Below are 26,525 nucleotides of genomic sequence, written 5' to 3'. Positions count from 1 at the left end.
CACGGTCTGCTGTGTAAAATACTTTTCGGGACAGTGAAGTTTATTTCGGTGATTTTTTTTTGATGGGCCAGATGGAAAAAAAAAAACAGAGTGAATTCTTTAACAACAACAACAACACCGCCGAGTCATTTGATACGACCAACCTTTTCAGTCGCCACTGACAAAAGCTCGAGATATAACGGTAAAGTATTGAATTACCTAAAAGAAAATATACCTATCGTGTAAATTGAATTTTACTTTGAACTTTCAAAATTTGTTCAAAAAACTACGCTAAACTACTTTTTTTAATGTCGACACAAATTAAAAACGTTTATGTTATAAAAAAAAATAACGAAATAAATAAATAAAATATATTTTTCATTTAATTCCTATATTTATTAAGTACTTAAATAGTATTCAATAAATTGTTTTATTTAATCCGTTATCGTCAGGTGGGTGTCACGTTTGTTGTTTTTATATCTAGTGTTTGTTTTTGTACATTTAAAATATGTATTTATGTCCTCTGTGCAGTTCGCAATCGTTTAAAACAAAATAAATTAAGATTTTTAGCTCAAAAACTTACGATACTATTATTTATAAAAAGAACAACATTGTTTTATTTGTAATTGACAACTGCTACTTTATCAAAATAAAATTACAAATGATTAATAGTGACATGTAATAATTAGACAACTTTTTTTTGGTCGAAACTTGATCAACACTTGATCTAATTTAAGAAATCAAAATATTATTCTTTTTTTACTTTTTATTAGACCATATAAATTACAACACATTAGTCCATAAAATTTGGGGTCAAAAGTGTACAACTATTACACAGCGCTTAAAAAAAATTTGTAATTGTAAAGCTTACCTCTTAGTACTTGAGAGCAAAAATCGCACGGTGTAATTTTCTTGTAAGTGTACTCTTGGAACTGATGAGCCGTCTCGGTGTTAGCCGAGAACTGTGGGTTTCCATCGCGGCCCGTTTTCCTATATACAAAAAACATACAACTATTGAGTGCACGATGGTCTTTTGGAAGTGGTCTGTTTGTTATTGTATAAAGTATAATAATATATTAGGTATATTACACCACACCCGACAAGCAGCAACGCTGCCGGGTATGGTTTAAACGGGCAGGACATCGCACCTTTGTCGATGGTTATATTATATCTTATTGTTATAATTTCTGAAACCTGTAAGCTCTACGTGGGCGCATGCTACATATTGTATACACACAGATAAAAAAGAATTAAAAAAGACCAGAGAGAAATATATTGGGAAATTGAAGCAAACGAAATTCAAGAGTGTACGCCCACTGTCTTCACCGATTAAATTAATAATAGGATTTTACACATTAAATAGATTTTGTGCTATTAGTACCGGACTCAGAAGGAACGTTGTCAAGTCACTACTTCTCCTTTGTTTTTTTTTACCCAAAAAAACGTTGATCCGTTAGCGTTTTTTTAATACACTGTGCATCAGAATATTTCCATGCTCAATCTACTGCAATGTTATGGTGAACCTACCACAATTCAAACCATCCGTCTTTACCTATCTAAAGGCTATGCCTTGTTGTAGGGATTACAGACCTCCACTCCCCCCCCTCTCTCTCTCTCCCCAATGCAACCTATTTCATATGGAGTTACTTGCTGCATCCAGCCAGTCTAAACGTTTCTGCTGAGAATGTTTTCCTCAGTTTTCTTCTCTCTTTGTGACCGTTGATTTCATAGCTATGATATAAACAACAAGCTAAGGTTCTTGTTAGTGAGCAGTTGTATTTTTTTAGTGAACGCTCTTTTTGCCGTTACTCTTGATGTTACACCTTCCTAAGTGTTTGTCCTGCTGTGTCTGGTTATCTATTTTTATGTTTATTATCTTCAGTAGCCACCATGACTTTTGTCTTCTCTATGCATGTGGTCAATGATTGTCATCTGCAATTCTGATTCAATGGATTATCCTCCCATTTGTCTTAACTCCATTACATTTGACCTTTATCTTTCAAGACTGTGAGTAACCTTGTCTCATTGCTCTGCGGATTTTGCAGAGAAGCTGAAATAGTCTATACTTCGTTGTTATCATACGCTTGTTATTGCCAATGAGGTAGCTGCTTAGCTCATCACAGCATTCTAGCCGTTTCGTTTGATCCGGATCTCGCCTGAAATAATAATGATAGCAACCCAATGTGTAAACAGTACCGTATGTGGGTCATATCCTGAGTTTGTGTATGCATTGAAATTATACACGGTCAACGGATATTGGAAAAATTCGCCACTCGCCACCAAAGATAATCGCTTAATTGACCGTAAATATATTGGGATACAGCGGCCGGACGGACTAATGATCGATTAACCCTATGGGAATTTTATAAATAATTACAATGTGGTTTTTCGTGCATTATAAGCATCAAGCAAAACCGAAACGACGAGGAGAGGCAATTTTTCAAACGGGTTTTGTCGAAAGGCAAACGTTTATTGGCTAATTATTATTGCTGATGAATCGCGTGCCAGTGTTAGTAGTTAAATCATTGGTTTTTAATTTATAATTTATACTTATACAATATGTTATTAAAGTCAAGGAAGGGTTGGTTATGTAGTAGACCAATTAGAACGTACGTTTAAAACGCGATTTACACGTGCGAAACTTTTCGTTTATAAAACATTGTTTCGCACGTGATTTTTACTGAAATTTGTTTTAGTCGACCTGGATATAAAATGTAAGTTTTAAAAACTTTAAGCGCTTGCAAGTTGTGTGAAGTAAAGGCGCGTTTATCAGCACAGTTATAGCGCGATGAATAAAATCCTACACGCTTTGGTGCGGAATATTTTAACGGGGACCAACACAAATACATGGGTGCTTATTTTCATTCCAAAACCGCCTGTAGGTGTATTTTTTTTTCTTTCCCACATTTACCCAATTCGTTTTCGTATATCCAATAGGGCTTACGGCTACTTACGGTTTTGTATTGTCTCCGTTTATTTTTTTTCGTTCGGAATGATCCTAAAAAAAAAGAAAAGAAAAAAAGCAGAGACAAAAACGCCTCAGAAAGAGAAATTTGTATTTTCTTCAAGTTTTCCTATCTTTTCGGTCACTATATCCTAAAGGCTGGCTATAGTAGCTTTAATGTGACAAAATCAGAAAGACTTAAGTCAGTCTGCCTAGTTAGAAAATATAAATTTACCGTTCACTATATCGTCATGATGATAAGATATCAACGATAACAGTGTCTTGGAGAAAATACTAATATTTTAACATAAGTCAATTGGATTGTAGCCTTCATAAGTTTCGCAGGGTTTTTAGTTTCTATTAACAATAGTCTTGTCTGCGTATAACTGTTAAGTTTTAGTGTTTAATAATTGAACTTAGGAAATATTAAGAATGAAAATATTAGGTCTAGAAATAATTTCAAGTATAGAGATGGACGCTAAACTCGGTTATCTGCTGTCTCTTATCGTATTCGGCTGTTTCTTATCACTTAACTCTTATCAGATGTATCTTATCAGCATCTGAAATCAGCTTTATCTTATCACAAACAGCAGAGTAACTTTTATACTTGTTCTTATCCTAAAGGTGAGCCACAAAAATATATTTTATCTTATAGAGCACCAACTGTTTAAACAATGAGAACTTTAATTTAATTTTGTGTCTATCGCGTACAAGCTAGTATATTATTATGTTAGTTCATCTCTTTATATTATTACTCTATACCGTATCCTTTACAATGGCGGCCACTAAACCGATGCTAACGGCCAATTTATGTGTAACTTAACAATTCAACTACGCTCATTAAAATTGGCGATCCTGATAATTTTACAGGTTAAAGCGATAGCTCATGGTATAATAATTATGACTGTTGAAGGTGATGTGTGCAATAATTTACAAACAACAGCTTTCTGGCGGTCATACAGATGAGATATTGTGTGAGACAACACGTGACGACGGAATAAAGGAAATAAGCAAACTACAACGCGAAAATAGGCGTTTAATAAATTCACATTGTGTAATAAAATCTGTTGTGGCGAATCATTAAACATAATTTGTATTTCATTGTTGTTGTTTACGCGTCCAAAACGTTTTCACTTAATTTTATTTTTATTAGTTTTGTGCTTGTGTCGATTAAAAACCTAAATTAGTTATTTCCAATAACTTTCAATACCAACAACGGCAGCCTGTGTTACCATTTTTTTCTTCATATAAAAGCAAACCGCCTTTTTTTTTTTAACAAACTCTTATAGTCACGTTCGATTACGCGTATATTTACTTAAAGATAGTCGACAAAGAAAAAATTATAGAGGAGGCCGTGGGTGGAGCACGTGCTGATTTCTTATATAACAAACATCTTAAGTTTTCAATTTGTTGGAGATTAAAAATAAAACCCATCGCCAATTCGTTTCTTTTTATGTCCGTCGACTTGACACGACAGCGAGGAAAAAAAACATCTTTAACTGTGTAAGTAACATTCATTGCTCAACACAAGTATTATAGTGGAAAAAAACAGTAGTTATTCTTACTTACTACTACTACTTATTATGAAAAATACATTATACTGAAATTGAGCGTCTCTGCCTGTATTGATAGTATTACACCGTCTCGAATTGCTTAGAAGGGTGCCTAATGCAATTATCGCGCAATTATTACCACTTGGTAGTCTACATGTGAACGGAATATATATATATATATATTAAGTAAATTTGCCTAGTACCGTGCCTTACATTCCGCTGAATTGTAATTCTGTTCTTAGCAGCGAGGTAATTTAATTTTCTACATGTCATACGGCTGACATGCATTTTTATTTATCCCTTACACGTGAAACAAGTATGTACTAAAATAATAGCAAATATGTTGGTAAGTTTATAAATAAAAACGGATTTAACCTTAATGGCGGAATCGACCGAATCATAATTGATATTGGCGCTAAACAAGCAAGCAATGTCAAGTTCACGTCAAACAAAAAAAAACATATTATTAATATTGTGAGAATAATAAGGGGCGATGATGGTTGGCGTTATAGTAGTCTGTTATATTTTTTTTGGCTTCATCGCAAAGCCGTTTATTCCTATGTGCTACTGTGCGGCAACACATTAATATGATTTGGCAAGTTTATTAAGTTGAACCACTGAACTCAAATACAATATGGTATTCAAATTGAAAAATGTCCTGACTTGGGAGGCAGCCATTTTGTGTACCGTTTTCATGGAAAGTAATATTGCTACGTTACTCTTCCATGATACATATTAAAATGTTAGATTAGGCGATGATAACATGATGATAATATGTTGATAACACTGTCTTATATTTGAAAAATCATGGAAAAAACAATAAATATCATTGACAAAACAATAACTGTACACATAATGGCAGCCTCTTAGTAGTGGACATTTTCATATCGAGTTTAGTGATTTTTGCGCTTGAAAGTTGGTTTTTTCACTCTCCTCTTGTCACGTTTGATTCGTCTCAAAAGTAACTGTTATACAATAATAATAATAATAATATTACCATCGTCAAAGCCACGGCGGCGTTATTCTGTGCAATAATTTTGGGTAAAGCGGTCGACCGGCTGTTTTGTTTGTAAACTAATATTATTATTATTATCATAACGAACCGCGTTTGTTACGACGGAAATCGTTAATCCCCGCAAAACGAAATGAAACCTTCTCTTTAATGAATATATTTTTCACTGTACAGCCGAAAATCGAAGGCCTCCGGGAAATTTATGCGCAAACCAGCCTAAGTGTGCTCCAAAGCCGGCCGAAAAGACAACAATAATAATTGCTATAAATATTATTAGCGGACCTTCACGGATGAAACTCTGCCTGAATGATAATGAACAAAGATCCACTGGAAAAATATTCTAAAATCAATGTCACCCTGTATACTAAATTTCAAGTTTGCCAACCTTTGATAGTCTTCACCCTCGTTTATAGTGTTTGAGTAATTTTTTGGAGTTTTCACATTCGTTAGACATGTATATATATATTTGACCTATGTTTAGACTTATTTTCGGCTCTAAGTTCTACAATTTTAACAAAAACTGCAAAAACCCCTTGTTCGAGGCATGCCTAATAAATATTTTATAAAAATGTCGACTGGATCGATCCGCCAATACCATATGGGCCAGCCGATTCGCTTTATACCCATTTTACTATATCCAATAAACTATGGAACAACAGTTATTATAATTTTAGATAAACATTTTTTATGACGCAAGCGAGACCCTCGGGTTATATGTTGTTTATATTTTATTTAACGGTACCTACTCCACATAAAGGTGGTCACTTGACGGAGGAATTCGCCTGCCAAAATATGGGTAATATATTACAAAATTGACCCATATATCATGCCATAGGCACAACAACACGGATCAATAAATATGATTAGAAAAAAAAAAACAATTTTCTTATCGGTCAAAATATTCGGAATTTTCTGTCCGCATTATTGTATTAGCCAATAGACTATATTATTGTTATTATACATAGAAAACTATTGGTTGGGAACATGCGATAGGGGTAAAACATAAAAAGAAGGCAAAATAACTATTGAAATAAAACACTTAACTTTATTTTAAACACTTTACCTGTTATATATAAAAATACACGAGAAGTGTTTGGCTTTTATCTCTGTTTAACAAGAGCGACTGACCCTGGTTTCAACCCGTCCAACTCGGATGGAACTGGGTTAATTTGCTATCCGATTGTGACTTTTGTTTGGAAATGATTATAGTGTAGTGTTATGTACCGTTCTCGTAAAGTTTTCACCGAGAGCAAGTTCAAACATATAGAATGGCGTAATCAAGCGACCGTTAAAAGTTAGTTTATGTTTCTGGAAAACGTTTGTATTAAGATCTGACACTCGTCTTACGGAAAAAGGCGATATAAAACTAACAGATTTATATCATGTTTTTTTTTATTTAGCGAAGAATATGCTTTTGTGCAGCCCAATTTTCCAAAAAGCGACACAGAATTAAAAAATTTAGGTTTTTAAAATTTTTTTTTATCTTTATTAATATGTACATCTTGCTTTGGCATAAAATATTCTAAAATTAGAACGATACAGAGAAGATTAGCATAGTCCCTACGAAAGGATGAAAAAAGTTTAGGTTAGGTTTAGGTTAGATTTAGGTAAGGTTTGGGTTAGGTTTAGGTTAGATTTAGGCAAGGTTAGGTTTAGGTTAGATTTAGGCAAGGTTAGGTTTAGGTTAGGTTAGGGTTAGGTTTAGGTTAGGTTGGTCCTATTTATCGTACTAGCGAAAAAAAAAGTAAACTCAGTTAAGAGTATCCACACTTCATCCAGATACATCAATACAAGGATATGTCCTGCAATCTAGAATCTCTAATAATCACTACATCTCTATTAATTCACCACCATAATCTCCATGATAATGACGTGAGCACTGTGACACTAAACGTGACGGACAATTTTTCAGAATGACTCCCAGCCTTAAGACATCTCCATGGGAATACTGTCGGTAAACCCTATCCTATTTGACGAATGAATTCACTAGATTAGAAAATCATAGACCTATTAGCACTATTAGCGACGAATGCAGGGAGTTTTTACAGCGTGAACCGGCCCACCAGATTTGTCTTTGCTAACATTTTTTTGCGTACAGAGTTTGAAAACGCTCAAAAAAATAATTGTACGATAAGTACCGCGGAACCGGGTTGACGTTTTTTAACCACCGAGAATGTTAGCTAGTGCACCGGTTACAGCAGGTGTAGGGCGTTGGGAAAGTATTCGGTTGACTACAAATAGCTTTTGAGATTGGAAAAAAAAAAAAGAAAAGACATTTGGAAGAAAAAGAACCGTACGGCCTTTTTGTGGTCTCCGACTTGTCTACAAGAACATAGTGGTTAAACCGTGCGGAGCGATAAATAGCGGTGTGTGCCTAGTGATTAATCGAAGGGCGGCTGAACGACACTGACAGATGGAAAAACTTTTATAGGCAATTTTTTTTGTAATTTTTTTTTTATCCGTTTAGCGATAGGATTTTAGGTGACACACGGTGGGAATTATTATATGTTTCTTTTTTTTTTTCATACCTAGTGGAAATTCGCCGGAGTAATATATTATGTATTTAATATTCCAGTGGGAAACCAGCTGCGTCCTCTGACGTGTGCAAGTTGTTGTGTAGGTATAATGTAATATATCTCGTTAAGTTTTGTTCGGAAGTTATACAACAAACGGTGGCATGTGACAACCTGCACGATAACATGACTACCACCCGGGTGTACGACAAAATTAATTGTGCGCTAAACAATATCCAAAGCGCACGGCCACGTCTAGAGAATCACAATACAATTCAATTATTAGACAACAAAGCGGTCGCTTGAACGCAATCAATATAATATTATATTGCTTATATAGTAGGTGTACTACTAGAGTTTCAATTGGAATTTTTTAATCGCATTAATTCAGTTTAATATGCGCAATATATTGTGCAAAGAAGAAATTATCGGTTATATTTCATAATAGAAACCAGGTGGTAGTAATAATTGTGAAGTGGATGTAACGGTCGACGCGTTTAACCTCACTTATGTGTGTAATAAAGTGTTTATGGAGACAACAAGTTTAGATTGCGTACAAAACAATAAACATACTCAACCGCAATTTTGATATGGCAGTTTTGGTTCGCTATTAATCGAGAATCCGGTGCAAAATAGATAGCTATTTTCTTATGTATATATTGTATCAAATTCCCCGGACGAAACGGATGATATCGGGTTTCCCCAAGGATTTTCCCGGGATAAACACAGAAGACATGTGTTCGGGCGACGTCTTGTAATATATACCAACCGTGTGAATTACTTAGCAGAAGCTTTTAACACACGGATAACTGCGAAATATCACAAACGGAAATTCCAGAAAAAATACCATAACGAAAAGTGACGCGCATTTACAAACGAGGAGAAGCTTTTTTTTTTTTTTTATCACCTGTACCTTTGCTATAATAATATTACACGCACACACTATGATAATAATATAATGTATTTCTTATATTTTCCTTTGCCGACATCGAACTGGACGAATCAATGCGTTAAAGGCGTAGGTTCCTTCCGTAACACACTCAAGGCCAGTGCCGGGACGCGTTATTTATCACTCTGTATACACACCGGCAAACCGACATTTGCCTAGTTCCGGGTACAAAATCCTCTTTTTAAAGTATAATACAAACATAATAACCGCAACAACAACAGCACCGACCTGACCTCGTCGAAGCGTTTAGACCGAAGAGTAATGACCGTTATAAAGAGATAAACTAACACAATATAATTATGGCTACTACCAGTATGACCTCACAAAAGAAAAAAAAAATGTCTTCGTTGTCGAGCGGTTGGTACTCCATAGTATGATAAAATATGTTTCTACAGACTGACTGTGGTTCTTCTGTTTGGGTCACATTAAAACTACTATAGCCGAATATTCATCATCTGCTTTTTATGATGTCCGTTTGCTTTGAGGGACGATAAAAAATAATTAAAAACAAAAAACTATGAAATATACATACATGTTAATATTATACACGGACTTCCGTATCGTGTACGTGTGCTTGACAATGTACATACATGTGTATTTGTTTAGGTATATATATATATATATAAAAAAAAAAAATGATATTTACTGTAAAAAACAAAAAAAGTTTCATTTGTATCATATATAATCGCAGGTCCTATAGTTTGGTCCTTTTCGACCCAAATTATACACATTGTATATGTTTATAGTGTGTACACAACACGTATTGTATTATGGGCAACAGGGTGTGTGTATATCGGTTGGGGGCGGCAAAACGTTCTAAAAGCGCTTTATAATACAATATTATATTATATAATACCGGACGTTTTGATAGCTGACGATGGATGATGGTATTTTTTTTCACACATGTAACAGAAGGGCAAGGGCAGGGGTTGCATTTTAAACGTCTTGAATTACTTTCTTTGGCGACCTTTTTTTTTTTTTTTATGTAAGACGTTTTGCAGAGCGTTAGCGTTAACAAAATGACTTTTGTTCGATATGAGTTAATATGCTGCTTAAATAATAAACGACCGAGCCACAAAGTTCTAGAACTATTCATTTCCGTGACGGACAACGAGCAGCAATGGCCGCTGCCGAAACCAATTAGATAGATTGTTTTTTTTTTGTTTGTTATTGCTATACTTACCTACCAACCCCTTGGCAGTGCTTTAACCTATTTTCATTAAACATTAACTTGTGCGTGAAAAATGAACTGTACATTACATTCACTTCATGTCAAACCTAACCAAGCCGGGTCGATAAGGTGCGATGTCCGGGCGAGGGCACAACCCACAATAATGTTAATAATAATCTGTTATCATTATCGTTTTATCTACAACACTTGTATAATGTCTAACAATAGAATATAATAAAATGCATAAAATAAATAACAAAAACGTTAATAATAATCATTACCTCATTGCGATTATGGTCGATACCGCATGGTACATTTGATGTTTCCTTTTAATTTTTTACAATTTTTTTTTTATCGAGGTTTAAATAAAGGTTTTTTTTTTATTTGGCGAGAGCACACACCAAGCAGCCAAACAAAATAATGAAAAAAAAAACACACAAAACATTATGTTAGTAAAGCTGAATAATAACAACAACAAAAAAAAATGAACTAAATTAGTACAATACACAATATATATATATATATATATATATATGTATATGACGTATATTATAATATGATAATAATAATAATATTATTATGAAAAACGGCAATGTCGGCTAATTAACTTTTGACTCGAGTTCAAGAATATATTATAATATTACCTATTATAATGTATTTACAACAGCTTGTGCACATCCTTCTGTCATCTTAGCTTGGCAAACGTTTTAAAGGAGAAAATACCTAACCTAACCGACTGATCTACTATTGCGCGTTATAACCGGAAAATTAGGGAAAACAAGGGATAAATGTTTGTGTTCACAGAGATAATATCTAGTTTACCATTAAAAAACGAATATATATTTGTTTTAGTTTTTTCTTTTAAAGTATTTTACGCGGTAATTGAACATCCATCCAGCAACTGTGCGGTATAAATTACCTCTAGTATGTTTTGCCAAACAATTATTCCTCGCAACGTGGCGGTTAGATAGGGAAACAACTATGGTTACACAGCTGACGATCATAATTTCACAGCGCCCTTAATTGCCTGGATAAACCTGACCCAAAAACGTCTCCTAAGAAACCGTGTCAACGGTGTAATCACATTAATTTAATAGCCCACCGCCGTAAAGTCTCGAGCTAACCAGTGATATGCAAGTTTGTTGGTACATATTATTATTATAGTTTTGAAATTCTGATACTGACCTTTGATATTGTTAACAATTTTCGCTTTAGTCTTTCAAGTTAAACTCATATTAAACAAGTTTTGTTTGATTTAAATAACGAACAATGAATAATATGTAATTTTTAGGAAATAAAAGTGATTTAAAATTTGAAACGAAATTAAATCGGTTTAGTGATAAGAGATCAGTGACAAGTGAAGGTGAGGGAAGGAAATTGTAAATAAATGGAGGGGGGAAATAAAATGAACATGGATAGGTTGGGTTAGGTTAGGCAAAAACAAAGGACATTTTTATAAAGACCAATTAGAGAGTCGCAACGATATCAGTGCAGCCGCATGAATTAGTGAAAAATTATTGTGCAGATATTAAATAATATTAATGTACAAACTCCTTATCAATCATACAAGATTTAAATGATAACCGACTATGTTATCACAGATTATATAACTACTATTATGGAATGTTATGCTTGAATCTGAAGTCACACTGATTTCATTTTGAGTCATGGTTTTTGTTTACATACATCTGTTTTCATAATATAGTCTGCGACATTGGTAAAACAGGGATTGCCAGTGAATAGAACTCCGTTTTTACATTTTACAAATACCCTTGCCCACAATGAATGTATTTAGTGTACTAAGCATTTGTGCAAGCCCCGATTGTGTGCTTCTCCGAAGTCGGATACAAAAAAAAAGAAAAAAGGTGGCACGGCGTGTACTTGAATATTTTATTTGTCACTTTTTCGGTTTTCGCAATGGCAGAGTTGCTTTTGTGCTTTTGTACAATGCCCATTGGCTTTCGTTATTTTTATCGAACGCACCACTTCCATTAACCTAACGAGGGCGGCACAACCCTGTATTCAACCTGATTGATTAAAGGGGCGAGTAATAAATAATAAAACTACCACACGGTGGTCAGCGAGCGGGACGTACCTCCCCCCCCCTAACTAACATACCACAAAAACAACACTGGTTAGGTTAGGTTATATTCATCGATTCGGTTTTCCCTTTTACACTTTTGCTGGGGCTACACAATCGACTAACCCCTCCCTCCCTGGGTATGTACAACTTTTTACTAAGTACATTACATATTACATGAACTCGAGTCGCCGCAAGCCCATTAACCGCCGTTGGCCGCCCATGTACGAACGTTCTACATCTGGCTAAGCCATCGGCTATCTAAGACGGTGCACGTCTTGTCCGTACACGAAAAATTCTTTACCCGGCGATAAGTCAGGAGGATCATCTATGCCCGGTTGCACCCCAAAATTGTCGTTATCTATCGGTTAATTATTTATCACCGTCATAAACTAACTTTTGTTGAACTTTGTCTTTTGTTAAATTTACAAGTGTTGCTCAATTGTTGTTTTATATTCAGGTAATTACCAGTAAGCTGGTTAACGAATAAATGGTATCAGCAGTAGGATGTAATATTATTATCTTACAGGGTCTATTCAATGATAAACTGATAACGCACATTTCCGTTATCACCACTTTAACGCAAAACATTGATAACAAAATTTAACTATACATACATTTTTACACACGGCGACAAATGACCCTGTAATTTAACTAGTGATAAAGTACATTTTTGACAACATATAAAATTGAAAACAAGGTTTTTATGCAACAGAATTTATTTTAACTCCAGTTAAACGAGTTTATCTCTGAGTAAATATTTGGTGCAACCCGGCACTAGTCTATTTTTGTAACTGGCAAAACCCCGTTTTCCGTTTATTAATAGTTTACTGAAATGGCCGTTAAAAATTCGATTTTATATTATCTTGGTCATGACCAAGATAAATTGTTTGGTCGCAAATCAATACATAATATAAGAAAGTTAAAATTACCATAACTTTAATTTTGACAAACATAGACTTGGATTCTTCTGCTTAGCGGGTAAAGAATTATTATCATATACATGTACAATGTAAACAGTTTAATATAATATAATATATGATGTCACCCGGCAATATGTAAAATTCAGATATTATTCTAATTGACGATTTGTAGTGGATAAAAAAAAAATATCTAATGAATTTAGGCAAATGACGTTAATTATCTAAAATTGAACATGAATAGTCGAATTTTATACAATTTCAAAACAAGTATAGACAAATTTTTATTATAATTTTTAATTTTTTCATTTATTGATTCATTGCATGAAAATAAAACTTTTATTTCAAATTTCTTGTAACAATACCGTTTTTTACAAGTTGCCGGTAAGGTAAACGTATACTTAATACAAATATTATAATAAGTATATGTTTATAGTGATTATTGTTATTGTCCTTGTAGAGTGTACATCGGTAAAATCATCTCATCGGCCCAAATATGATAGTATAATAATATGGTCAATGTTATATTATAAGCTCGGAATCCTAAGTATTCCAAATTATTTGTCCGTATCTAATAGGAGACTTTTTTTTTTCTACTAAAGTAATGTACATGAGAACTACTCGGTTATCGTAAGCTATCCGCTAAGTCCTAAGCGAAAACAATTAAATATACATAATATATTATATTTATATACATAAATAAAATAACTTTATACCTACTCAGCCGATGAGATAAAGTTTCCACTGCGGTGAAAATGAAAAACTCAATTAATCATCTGAAAATTTCGTATTAATGGGAAATAAATTATTCAAGCGCAATGCTCGATGAAGTATTTAAACTATAAAAAAAACTGTCAATATCTTGTATTTTTTTTTTACAACTATATTAATTATCTGCTTGCTGAAATATACACGAGCATTGCTTTTAAGGGCATTTCTATGGCGTTAAATTGTTTATTTTGTTTTCCAAATGTGACATTTTTTAAAGGATTTCGGCTAAGAGATAAAATAAAATAAAATTATAACGGTTAATCCAGTTTTTCAGTCCACCGCAGATAGTGTAGTGTACATTTTACCACTCGGGTATGCACTCATGTATGTAAATAAAACAATCTGAAAAGCTACATCAAACATATTTTTTTAATGATTAGTCGACTAGGTATTATATAAGAAATATTTGGAATTGGATGGCGTGTGTGCAGCAGACAAAACGAACAGAATATACGAATTAAAACAAAATCGTTTTGTTTGTAAGTGAAATTATTCTCAAACAGAGATTTTCGACATGGCCGCTCTCTGCGTAACGCCATTCAATCGAAAAATATCCTTTAAAGTTATCGAACGAGTTAATAGTTAATTTTACATAAGACAACGTCGTTTTTAATTTAATAAAAAAAATTTTAAAAACGAAACGAAAAAAAAACGTGCCTACTTCAAATACTTCCTATTGATCTATAATCGTCGTTTAAATGTTTATCGTGTGCTCGGGTTAACTCACTTTTCATCTTTTTGCGTCGGGTTGTTGTTGGGCGGTCCGCTGGTTGTCTTAAGGCTCTTGATGGCCTTCAACCACTTGGACTTCATACTTCCGCTGGACGAAGACGACAGTTTCCGGTCCCGAGCGTTCGACTCGGACGCCTCTAACTTGGACGCGAACAAGTCTTTCTGCAAGTAAAATAAAAATAAAAACAATGTTTGGAAATAAGTTTGAAAGTAATTGTTACCGTACTGCCAACACACAACTAACTACAATGGCCGATAACGGAGTCTACTAGTCTTGTATGAAAATTAAATTAAAACGTTTTTTGGATTAATTTTGAAAAACGATAAGCTGCAGTGTGACCGGAACGTCGAAATTGCATTTCTCCGGTAAATATGTAGTTTTACACAAAACATAAAATATGACTTATCAATATTATTATCACGTTATTATATTGTCATATGAGATTTGAATATTTATCTATCGATAAGAGCAGATGATATTGTGCGGTGTTTAGCGACAAAGTATTTTTTTTTTTTAAAGTGGTCACACTGCGGCAGTTATTTATGCAAAATCAATTGGCGCGCTTATTTGAAATTTACACCGAGCACGAGATAGAAGGTAATCGCGAACGAAATACATCCTGCTTTTCGCACAATGTGATGTGTTTTCTTCTTATAATATCGTGGGTGCGCGTGAAAAAAAAGTTAAGTCAACATTATGTGCAAAATGAGTTATATACACCTAAAAATTCAGAAAAAAAAACTCTATGATTTGTGCTGTATAGTTTAAGTCTAAGTGTAATATTCAATGAATAAAAAAAAAGTGTGTTTGTTGAGTTAAGTCACTATTTTTCTCATTTTAGTGTATTTTGTGATAAGTCGACTTAAATCTTTTTGTATTTACAATTTAATAGTGTAACAAGAGTTATGTCCTTTGTTACACTGACTTAAATCTTTTTGAACCACTTGTTTAGTGATAAAAGGGTTATGTCTATTTTCCCTCCATATTAAAATATGATATCAAGAGTGTTGTAATCAATATCATTAAAATAAGTATCCAGTTACGGTTGAAGATGATGTCGAAATGGATGAACAATATCTAGTTCAAGAAATACTAATTCGAGAAAATGTTAAGCCAAATCAAAAAGCTACAGTCTCTAGTAAAATATCTAGAAAAGCTAAAAATGACAAAAATAAACAAGTAAAACGTGCCTAAAATAAAAAGATTTTATTTTGTTACAACAATTATTAGTGTTAAAATGTATTAGGATGTCATATTAAAAAAATAAAATAATATTATTATTATTAAAATGACTTAACCCTTTTATAAAAAAAAAAAAATGAGTGAATTCAACTCAACAAGATTTAAGTCAATTATTTTTTTTAAACTTATAACAGCTTTTATGTTATACATTTTCATAAATTATAATTTATACAGGAAAGTACAAAACAAGTTGTTTTATTATCCTATTCAAAAAACATTTATTTTATTCTAATACCTGATCTTACACATTCTTCTAAACCTTATTTTCCATTTCCTAAAAAGTTCATAGTGGTTGACTTAACTCCTTTTTCACGCGCACCCACGATATAAGATCCTGCTAGTTTTTTTGCCGACATAAAGTCATCGTTGAAATTCACGAGGCGAATAATAATATGTTTTATCATGGGAAAACGGTACTCTAAAAAGTGGAAAACCGTTTACCGGCGAAATGGACAAACGTTATTTTCCGTCCAGCAAAATATACCACCCACATTGCGGCAATTTTTTTTTTTTGTCCATTTCCATTTGTACTTTCCCGTCGTTTATTTATTTATTTATTTTTTAATAGCATAGAAACATTTTGGCTTCGTTGACGTCAACGGCGGCCCAAACAAACGGTTCCATTTGCCGGGCAAAAGATATGTGCCACTTACATGGCGACGGTCACCGGAGTGACTTTTTATCGTTCCCACAGCCGCACATTATTGCGGTCTATATTATTTATATAATAGCGACCCATTAAGTCTGTTCAAACTCAGGCAATCTCAGGAATAATTCACGATAAAAAAAAAAAATGAAAAATTACAAAAAGAAACATAAAGACTGGCACCAGCGAACCGTGACGCGGTTTTGTCCACGCAAAAAAAAAAATTTGTGCATCTTGCCCAAAAATATAATAGCTAAATAAAAAAAAAAAACAGAAAAAATTGGATGGATATATTGCTCGTGTGTTTTACGTCACGCACACAAAAAAAAAATCACTGTTATAAATAGCAAGAACGTTTTATTTCTATAGCAAGTGCGATCGCAGTTTGAATTTGTTAAAAATATAATAATAATAGCGATAAAACGGATTAGACAAAACCATTTGCTGAACATGAAAACGAACCAAAACCCTCTCCTCAACTCCTCAACTTCAGAACTGTTTATCACTGAATTTATTATTGATTGCAATTACCGATATACTATGCAAATAATCGGATAACATATTTTGTTTTTTACAACAATTGTGTTTCTTTAATGTGGTCACACTGAATCGAGGGGGTTTCAGTTATCAGTAAACGACAATGTGCACCGTCTGGTTCCTATCTAATCTGTGATAATAATACAAAACAATTCTAGTACTTGCGGTTAATCTTTGAAACTATATGTGTTTTTTAGAATACCGTAAAAGAACATAATTCACATTTTAATTGAACATTTTCGGTTCACTCGGCTTCGTTTAATTAAGAAAAATGCGTTTTACGTTGACGACTATCAAGGACGCTGCAAACTTTGTAAATGACTTTACCGCATTATTTTAGACACATTCTATTCAACGTCAACGTTAATTTTATCCAAACAAATGATTTATATATAAAAAAAAAGGAAATACCGAAGAATAACAGTAAGTTGTAGTATATTTTCTTGGTCAATGTATAATTTTCAGCGTACATAAACTTTGTGAATATTTTACTATTAATTGTCATTATTAAATAATGCGATTTAAGATGATCTATACCGTACCCATAACATAGGCTGCTAATAAGGTTTCGACATGGGGTATACAAAGCAAATTAATGTGCTATTTATATTATTTCGTTGACAGCACATTATTTAACGAACAACGATTGGCAATTCGAGGCTTTAAAGTTGGCCGATAAATGGTTAAAACGACCTTCGAAACAGTCTAGCTGATCCCGTTTTGATGATATTAATATTGTCTTTCTATTCGTGTGAAATGTGCGTTATTATTGTAATTGGCCATAACACAGTAACGTCACTCGAGTTGTTCCACATTATAATATATCCCATTAATCCCTGCACTGACAACCGGCACGGATGCTAATTCGATAATAAATATAATATATTAAATAGCGCGTTTAACCGCGTTAGCTTTGGTCGCCAAATCCAGGGCGTTACGGTATAAACAACAATAATAATCAACAATGTATAACATTGTAAAAAAAAATATTGTCTAGAGTTATTAAAATTTGTAAAGCATCGTAGTGCGTTGTAAACTTGAACGAATCGCGAAGGTCGTAAAAGCTTGATAAATTCGAGTGAATTTTATCTCAACGATTTATAATAAAACGACATTTTGGAATTTGAACCAGTACATACGATTTAATTTGTTTCACTACTGCAAACATAGATATATATTTATATAATAAACTGGATTGTTGTGTGTATATGCCGCCAATATTGATAATTGAAGTTACCATTTTTCGCCATCTTTGTGGGAATTAGAACTTTATCACATGTTTATAACTGTTATCTCTGTAATTGTTCAAAAATGGCCGACGTCGACTTCAATTCTTATCACTAGTTAGCAATCTAATTTATTATACTATCAGCCGGTTTCACCAACTATTATTAAATACACTCTTAACAAAATGTTAGCTAACGATTCACTTAAATTTAACATCTGGGTAAATGAAGTAACTTTCACCATAACTTTGTTGATATTAAATTATATTTGTCAAGTTACCAAAATGTTTGTTGGGTTACCAAAGCGGTTACCGTTGATTCCAACGTTATCATTGGTAATCACGAAATGTGATAATTGATAATATTTTATAATCAAATCTCAATTAGTAATGCATAAATCGATTAATGGCATATTAACATGCTAATTAAGTTTTTAACTAGCTTATATCGGCTGATTAACTTAACAATCGTTTTATCAACGTGTTAAGGCTAAAAAATCTCGATGAAACCCAATTTTCAATTACTAATTGTTAAACATAATTAACAATAAGTTAAATCCTTAACAAATGTTGGTGAAATCGACTGTCAAAACGACTCATCAGTTATAATATTATCGATAAGGATTGTATACTGTGCAATGTTTGACAACTTATAAAAAAGTATTAATCATGGTTTAAAGTGGTCACACTGTCGCTCGCCTTCTTGATTACGACTTTGTTGCCGAGTACAGGGCATTATACGATATCACAGCTCTAAAATTTTTTATTTTATGATCAGAACACTTTTAGTGTACATTGATCAAACCGTAGAGACCAATTAATCATTAACGAGAAGTCAACCCTGGTGACAAATTACCAACATACACAAAAAATAATCACATATATTTCAACTGAACAATTAATCACAGGATCGGATGGGAATTGTTTTAAATCTTTACCGTCTACGTGTGTCTTAGCCCCTATGTAAGGCGTAAATAGTTATAAATCTAATTTCGTTTATTAATTTAAGTGTCTACACGATTTTCGACAATACTGAAATCTTCAACTCGTCTGAATCTATAGGGGTTTCCGCGTTGGACAACCAAGTATCCAGGGCAACAAACCCACGGATAAACGTCACGGCTGTCTGTTATTTAATTGAACGATTTGAAACCACTCAGACTGTTCACTGATTGAAAATTAATTATTTTTAAAGCTCTGGTAAACATAAAATCTTCGATGGAAAATTTCACCGTCCGTGTAAAAACAAATTTTATTTTCCACCAACAAATATTTTGTGCAGCCACAATTTTGTGAGACATATTCTGTCTAATGTGTGCACTCTCACAAAGGCTTATTCAACTCAGAGTTGTAGTATTGAATGATTTAATTGTAGTTATTTAACTTTTAAAATGTATTTAAGTGTTTTTTCTATGGTAACAATACAAAAGGCAGCATTTTCGAGGATAAACATATTTATTTTGTGTAGACACAATTAGAGGTCATACTTATTATATACACTGAGGATGTAAGTTTAAGTATTCGAATAATTCATATCACACTAATACATATTTGTTGGCATTTTGATTTTAAATGTTTGCATCACTCGGTTGTAAAAATGTACAAATTCTCTAGCGAATCAAAGTGTTTAAAAAATATGTCACGACTTCGAAAAAAAAAAAAGCACTTAAAGAAGTTTCTAGTGAAAAATGCAAGTCTCCAAAATGAACATCGTTTCCTAGAGAACTAAATAAAAAAAAGTTTTAGCGCATTGGGAAGAGAAGCAACTCTGTTTGAGGAATACTTTATGCTCGTTCTGAAAGAACTTTTTCAAACGACGACAACACTTTTTTTAACCTTAAGCACGACCTAGATACATTTCGGCCAGGCTCATTTGGTTTTTATGTAAAAATCGATTCGCAGAACACGACTTAGAAGTGTTTACATAATAGTGTTTTGCCATTACAGTCGATTTCGGGCTTCGTTAAATTTTATTTTGCGTCCAAATTCACATTTACACGGTTTATAATCATTGCCGGCCAATTTGATGGTGTTGGGTCTACTTATATTTGTGCTGAAATGAATATTTCGATATATTTATGTAATATAATACAGCATATAGTATGAGCATGGTTCACACTTCCTTAAATGTGCACAAACAAAGTGAAATTACATCTTTAAATTTACCTTTTGTGTGTCGCCTATAATTTGTAAACACTTTGTTAGACTTTATCAAACTTGAAAGTTGGTTTTTATGCTCGTTAGAGCTTTATGTCTTTTAAAGAACGGTTTGAATCGGTTAGATACTACAAGGTATTTTAACTTGTATTTAAGTTCAAATGAATATCGCCACCCAAAGTTTTTTACTGTGCTCTGGTTCACGCTTTGCTTAAACATGGCAAAGTCCTCTTTTTGTGTCATGATCCAAAGTGTACACGGGAGATTTCTCTTCTCAGCCTCTTGTAGACACCAAATCTCTTGCAAACTGCATAAGTATACTCCAGCCTAGCTTGCAGGAGGCACATAGCCAATCTTGACTTGCTCTCAGTTATACTTTCTGAAAAAGACTATTGTTCCTATCCGTTCTAACCGTTTTAATGCCCCTTTCTTAATTCCAACCATCAACGTGGTTACCAAATTAATCGCCTAATGGGCACAGATAATTTAGATTTGCCTTTCTGTCTCTTTTTAATTGCCTATTCTGACAACCTGTCGTACGCCAGATTGAACAAACGTTTAACTATGATGACTAGGCACGAAGAAATAGAAAATATGGTCTCATACAGAAGTTGAACGTAAATTCCATGTTTTTAATAAACTTTTTTGTTCTTTACAACGATACTATGAATGTTTGGCTTCCAAAATGTGTACACAATTCGTATGTACTTACCGAAGTTATTCGGCCATTGTCATACATGACTACCCCCCCCCTCCCCCCAAGAATGCTTTTATGATAACTGTACGGTATACACTATGTTATTGTAATTATGTGAGCTCTTGTTTACTGTTGAAAAAGTATTGAACCAAGTCCATACTATGTACAGCGTGTCAACACAAATACTTCTTAAAGTGTTGTAAAAAATAAAAATAAAAAAGTTCCATTTCATTCTGATTTCATTATACTTAATATATTATTCGGGTAATTTATTAAGGAGTCGCGTGCAATGTGATCGTCGCAGTTAAGACAAATCACTGTGGTATTATTTTTTAAACTCTTATTGCTATGCTCGACGCAGGGGCAATGATTTATTATCGCTATAACATAAACGTGTAAACGGTTGTTAACCCTTGGGTTAGATGATTTATCTAGTTTGCATTAGACTATATACGTACTTAAATAATAACAGCCATTCTTATAACGTAATAATATTCTTCAACTAGTATTTCCACATCGAATTCAGAAATGTGTTACGCGGACACGGACAGCAGTGTTTTTGATGTTTAATTCATGTGGGACGTTCAATTGCACGCTATTTATTATTATGCTATCTCAAATATTTATATTAATATGTACATTAAATCTGCGAAGTAACGAGCTGTGTGAAAAATAACCATATTATACTACGCTGCGTAAAATGTAAAAAAACTTCATTAGTATTGTGTCATTAAATATAAAACGTGTCTCGCACAATTTCTGACTGCAATTATTATTCTAGTGTGAAGTTTTTAATAGCGTTTATATTTTCGGTGCTACAAAGCTGTCGTTTACAGCAGCAACGGCGATTAATATTTGTGAAATTGTCGAAAAAAAAAAAAGAAAAAAAAACTGTATATATATATATAGATTACAAAACACACATTTAAGAAACGTGCCGTCTATTAAAATATAATCTTTACAAGCGTGTTTACAAGAGCTTTGCCGAGAGGTAAAGTACTTAGACGGTGCTCCAAGAGTGTGGTCGATTAGTTATTTTAATGTTAGCAAAAAAAATAAAACGTTGAGTGGCAATGCCAGACGAACCAAGGCGTAGGGAGCGAACGACATAGTACATAATATCATTTTTACCTTTTACTGACCTCGAAAAAAGAATCTAATACCGAGAGTAAAAGAAAAGTGAAAATTCCACCTTTTGCTTAGTCGAGATACAGCCAAAGCTCTATTTTATAACATTTTATGTGCAAACTCAGGTCAGAGTGACCAAAAAAATGAAAAAAAAATAATGCTCTGTTATCAAAGAAACCTTATCAAACATTTCTCTTATGGTATCACCATCAGCCATCGTGAATCAACTACTTGTTATCAGTATTTCTTATCAGTTTACGTTGTTATTTAAAAACTATAATTTGGCCACACACTGCGTTGAGTTTAAACAGATCTATCGTTTTACTAGGTACGAAATGCATTATCTTATATTTTAATCTGTGATAGTACATAGTGAAGTTATGAACTGTGTCGTCGAAACAGGAGTTGTAAATGGCTATAGGCGCCCACCATAAAGGCACGGAAAGAATTCATAATAATTTATTTCGCCCACACGTTCGTGTGTTTTACAATTGATCGCAGGTGAAATTATTGTCGATTCTAAGAGCGACGGTGCATTGTCTTGATTACTTGGAAACTTATGAAAAATTAATGGACAGCCCAAGAACGCCAAGCTTGTGTTGTTAATACTTTTGACGATAATGAAATTGCGTCTTGCCTATACCTACCCGTCGTGGGCGATGGAAAGTATGCGAGTAAAATTCGTGATAATATAAAACAGCTGTACATGCCATGTACAATTATTATGTGTTGGTAAAAATTGTAGTCACAAAGAGAATATTATGTCCACCGTTTTCAGTTGTTTATCGAACCAAAAATTTTATAATGAAGTTTTGATAATGAAACACTGTTTATAATTTTTTATAAGTAATTGGCGACGGTTCGTTGGGAAATAACTATTATCAAGACTCATCATTTAAACATATCAATTAATATATATATATATATTATTATTTAATATATATATATTAATATATATTATCACTGCGAGTTCCATTTGGTCAAGGGCGATCGATTGCTGTTGATCGCACGGTCGATAATATATATATATATATATATATATATAGTTATGTACGACGGTGTTTTCATCGGTGATAAACAAACGCACGCGAAACCGGGACTTAGGTGGGAATATCGAAAGGAAATAAAGCAACGACTGGGAGAGAGGGGAGAGGGGAACGGGAAAAGAAAAACGCAGTTTTTACTTCTGTTTTCCAGAAACGGCTGCTGTGAAGGAATCGGCGTGGAACAATCAAGGTCGTTCACGTCAACCCTCTGCCGATCAAATTCGCTAAACCAAGAGAAGAGGGTATTTTATATGTATACATATAGAGGTGATGCAAAAAAAAAAATTGTAAAAAAAACGTTTCTTTTATACAGATTTTTTAACAAGTCGACTGCCACGAGTACACGTGCATGGTAAAAAACTTGCAGTCGACTTGTTAACCAAATCATTCCTTACAGTGTTCCAAATTGAAACACCTTCAGCGATATTGTATCATAAATGATAAAACGTTTACAGAGCTGTAGTTAAAGTTATTTTTAGCGGACGTGGGCGTCTGTTTACAAAAAAAAGTGTCTGTTTTTATTTGTTTAAGGTGTAAATATTAATTTTAAACACATGTCCGTTGTATAAAAACTACCACTGGCGTTAGAAAGTAAAACTCACGAAAACGTTGACATATTAACCATTGAACAACCCTGGATTATTTTTGTTAAGGGTTGAAAGCATTTCCAATTTGTTCCTAGTTCATTTGCAAAGAAAACCGCTATACTTATACATAATACATACATAGTACATACTTATACATTGTAAGACTACTGTCTTACAATTGATTAAAACAAACATTTTTTTTAAGAAACGATAGAAAAAAATACAGATTTAAAACAATGATGTCCTTGGTGATTTAACAGAAAAAGACTCTGGTTGGCCTGGATCAAGATTTCAACTCTGTCATGACCAAATTGGAAGTACAAAACAATACTTGCCACACGTTGTAGAAATACAAATACCAAAAAGAGGATTTCATATTGAAAAAAAAAAAAATTATATGAAATTATAAAAATTGATTATGTGCAATATAATGAAAGTATAGCAGGTAATATATATAGGTCTCGATTATATATTATATGGTTAACAACAAACAAGCTGTGTAAATGTGTGATTAGCCCCAGTGGCGTATTTACGGGGGGGGGGGATCAAGGGGATCAATCAAGTGGCTAATTTAGTCATCTGACAATAAGAGGCAAATGGAATTTTTTCATGCCAACCTATCAAATGAAAAGCGTATAATAGAATTTTGTCCATTACAATCATTGAAAAAATAGTCAGTCAAAATTAACAATATTATTTATTAACTGTCTGTAAAATATTATGTACAATTCGTGGGGGTATTTTTATTTTTTGGGGGAGGGTAAATTGGACTAGTGGCTGTTTGCTTATAAATCGCACACCTCATATCTTCAGCTACACTATAATGCAAGTCGAGTGCAGTGTAATAAGTAAACCGGTAAGTACAAATACAACTCGGATGTGTGTGCGGTGAAACGTACCTACCATTTCTAACGACAATAGTGTGATTACAAAAATTACAATATATTACCTGATATAGTTATAATATATAGCTTTAAAAAAATAAATTTATATATTCGGTTCTTTTCTCGGTTCTGTCGACGACAGGATTAGTAAAACGACTTAGACTAAAACAAACAAACAGAAAAGACATTTTTTTCTTTTCTAATCCAATCGTCACACGCTTTAAGATTGACTAGTATTATGTTGAACGATAGAAATTAATTAGAACCGTCAATTAATTATTATTATTATCAAGGCGGAAACGTACCCTTCGCCAACGTGCGGTGTTCCAACCCATGCCACTCATGAACGTGAACTGCTTGTGTGTATTCCGGACGACCGATATACACGGTGTTGTAGTAAAGGTAAAAAAACAATAAGGTTCGGTTTGTTTTAAAAAACAATATTCGACGCAAAACAAACGACAGACATTCAATAGGTATATTATACTGTGCGACTGGCTCAACGGCGGACGGAATGATGATAATTTATTATTATTAAAAAAACGATAATCTATATTATAATATTAACATAATAATTGCGGTATAAAAATAACAAAAAAAAAAACCGTTCATTTTCAATCCGACGATAAGATGTAGAAATACATATTTCTTTTTTTTTAGGAAATTTTTTTTTTTCCAAATTACTGTCTGTTGTTGCCACACCGAGTCGACGGCGCGGAGGGGTGGGGGGCGGGGAAAGACTCAAGACGAATTAAAAAAAAATAAAATAAAAGGTCAGGTTAACAAAATTACAGATGGCTACAAAGAGACAATGAGAAATAGAGAAAGGGCGCGAGGAAAAAAAACTACCGCGACGGCGACGTGCGACGGCACCGGATTCCCCTTATCGACTGCCGGGCCTGCGGCGGAACCGCCGCCTCCCCTCGCCGTCCGTGACCGCCCCTCCGCTACACTTCCCCCACCGAAAAAAAATCACCACCAGTTCGCCGGGACGCCCGAGCTTTTCCACTGCCGCCGCCGCCACTGCCACCGCCGCCGCCCGAAGTCACGTGACCCATACGCCCAACGCGGCGGCGGTGGTGGACCTGTGGCGGCGGCGGCGGCTGCGGCATAGATGGCCGCCCGTTCCAGTCCAAAACCAGATAATTGACTTTTTCCCCGTTTGTCTTTACCTATTTTTTTTTTCACCTGAGAGAAAGTATTGTTTCTTTTACCTACTTGACCCTTTCAGTCCTAGAATTTTTTTTTTTTTGGAAAACATTTTTTTTTGTGCCCAAATATTTTTTAATTTTGATCATTTTCGAAGAACTTACAAACTTTTAAAAGTTGCCTACCTGTATGGGTACTCTGGGGAGCCCATCGGTATCAGAGCATCTATTTGTTATGTACCTCCAGAGGTAGTTTGGGACTTAAGGGGAGTATAGAGGTAAACAACAAAATACACTTATAGTACGAATTAAAAATAATACATTTTTATTAATCAGTCTGATTATAATTAAAAAAAAAAAAAATACATACTATAAGTTGACAAAAAAGTTGACTTTATTTTATCCTGATCAAATAATAAAATTAGAATTAGAGTACACTACACATAAAATACATATTTAAAATATTTAATGATGTGTTTTTTTTTCTCGACCTAATCTTAATAAATTACAAATTACTCAAAATAATATCCTAACAATAATCTTAAACGAAACCCGTGACTTGCACGAGGAATTAGATATATTAACAGAAAAAAACTTTTTTTA

At 33.6% G+C, this 26,525-nt stretch overlaps 1 protein-coding gene and 1 non-coding gene across 14 annotated transcripts in view; one reads left to right on the top strand and one right to left on the bottom strand.

Annotated features, from left to right (window-relative positions):
- LOC126838181 (uncharacterized) overlaps positions 1-26,525 on the bottom strand; it is a 160,773-nt gene that overhangs the window by 36,080 nt on the left and 98,168 nt on the right. For 12 of the 13 annotated variants that reach the window (XM_050572355.1, XM_050572356.1, XM_050572358.1 and 9 more), the window contains exons 11-13: positions 14,620-14,786; positions 10,403-10,447; positions 851-969 (exon numbers count right to left, since the gene is read on the bottom strand). In XM_050572355.1, the coding sequence (XP_050428312.1) occupies positions 851-969; positions 10,403-10,447; positions 14,620-14,786 (331 nt within the window). The remainder of the gene's footprint in view (positions 1-850; positions 970-10,402; positions 10,448-14,619; positions 14,787-26,525) is intronic. The other variant, XM_050572357.1, reaches the window with a different exon arrangement.
- Positions 6,989-7,093, top strand: LOC126839439 (U6 spliceosomal RNA). The gene has a single exon (XR_007685866.1). It is a non-coding gene; the product is annotated as a U6 spliceosomal RNA (small nuclear RNA).

This window comes from Adelges cooleyi, unplaced genomic scaffold, assembly GCF_023614345.1.
Source record: "Adelges cooleyi isolate 19-005CV unplaced genomic scaffold, UGA_ACOO_1.1 ACOO_flye_CR_arks_rails_tigmint_CR_PRNA_30, whole genome shotgun sequence".
NCBI classification, from domain to species: Eukaryota; Metazoa; Arthropoda; class Insecta; order Hemiptera; family Adelgidae; genus Adelges; species Adelges cooleyi.
The sequence above is the reverse complement of the archived record's forward strand: the minus strand, read 5'-3'. Positions and strand labels throughout refer to the sequence as shown.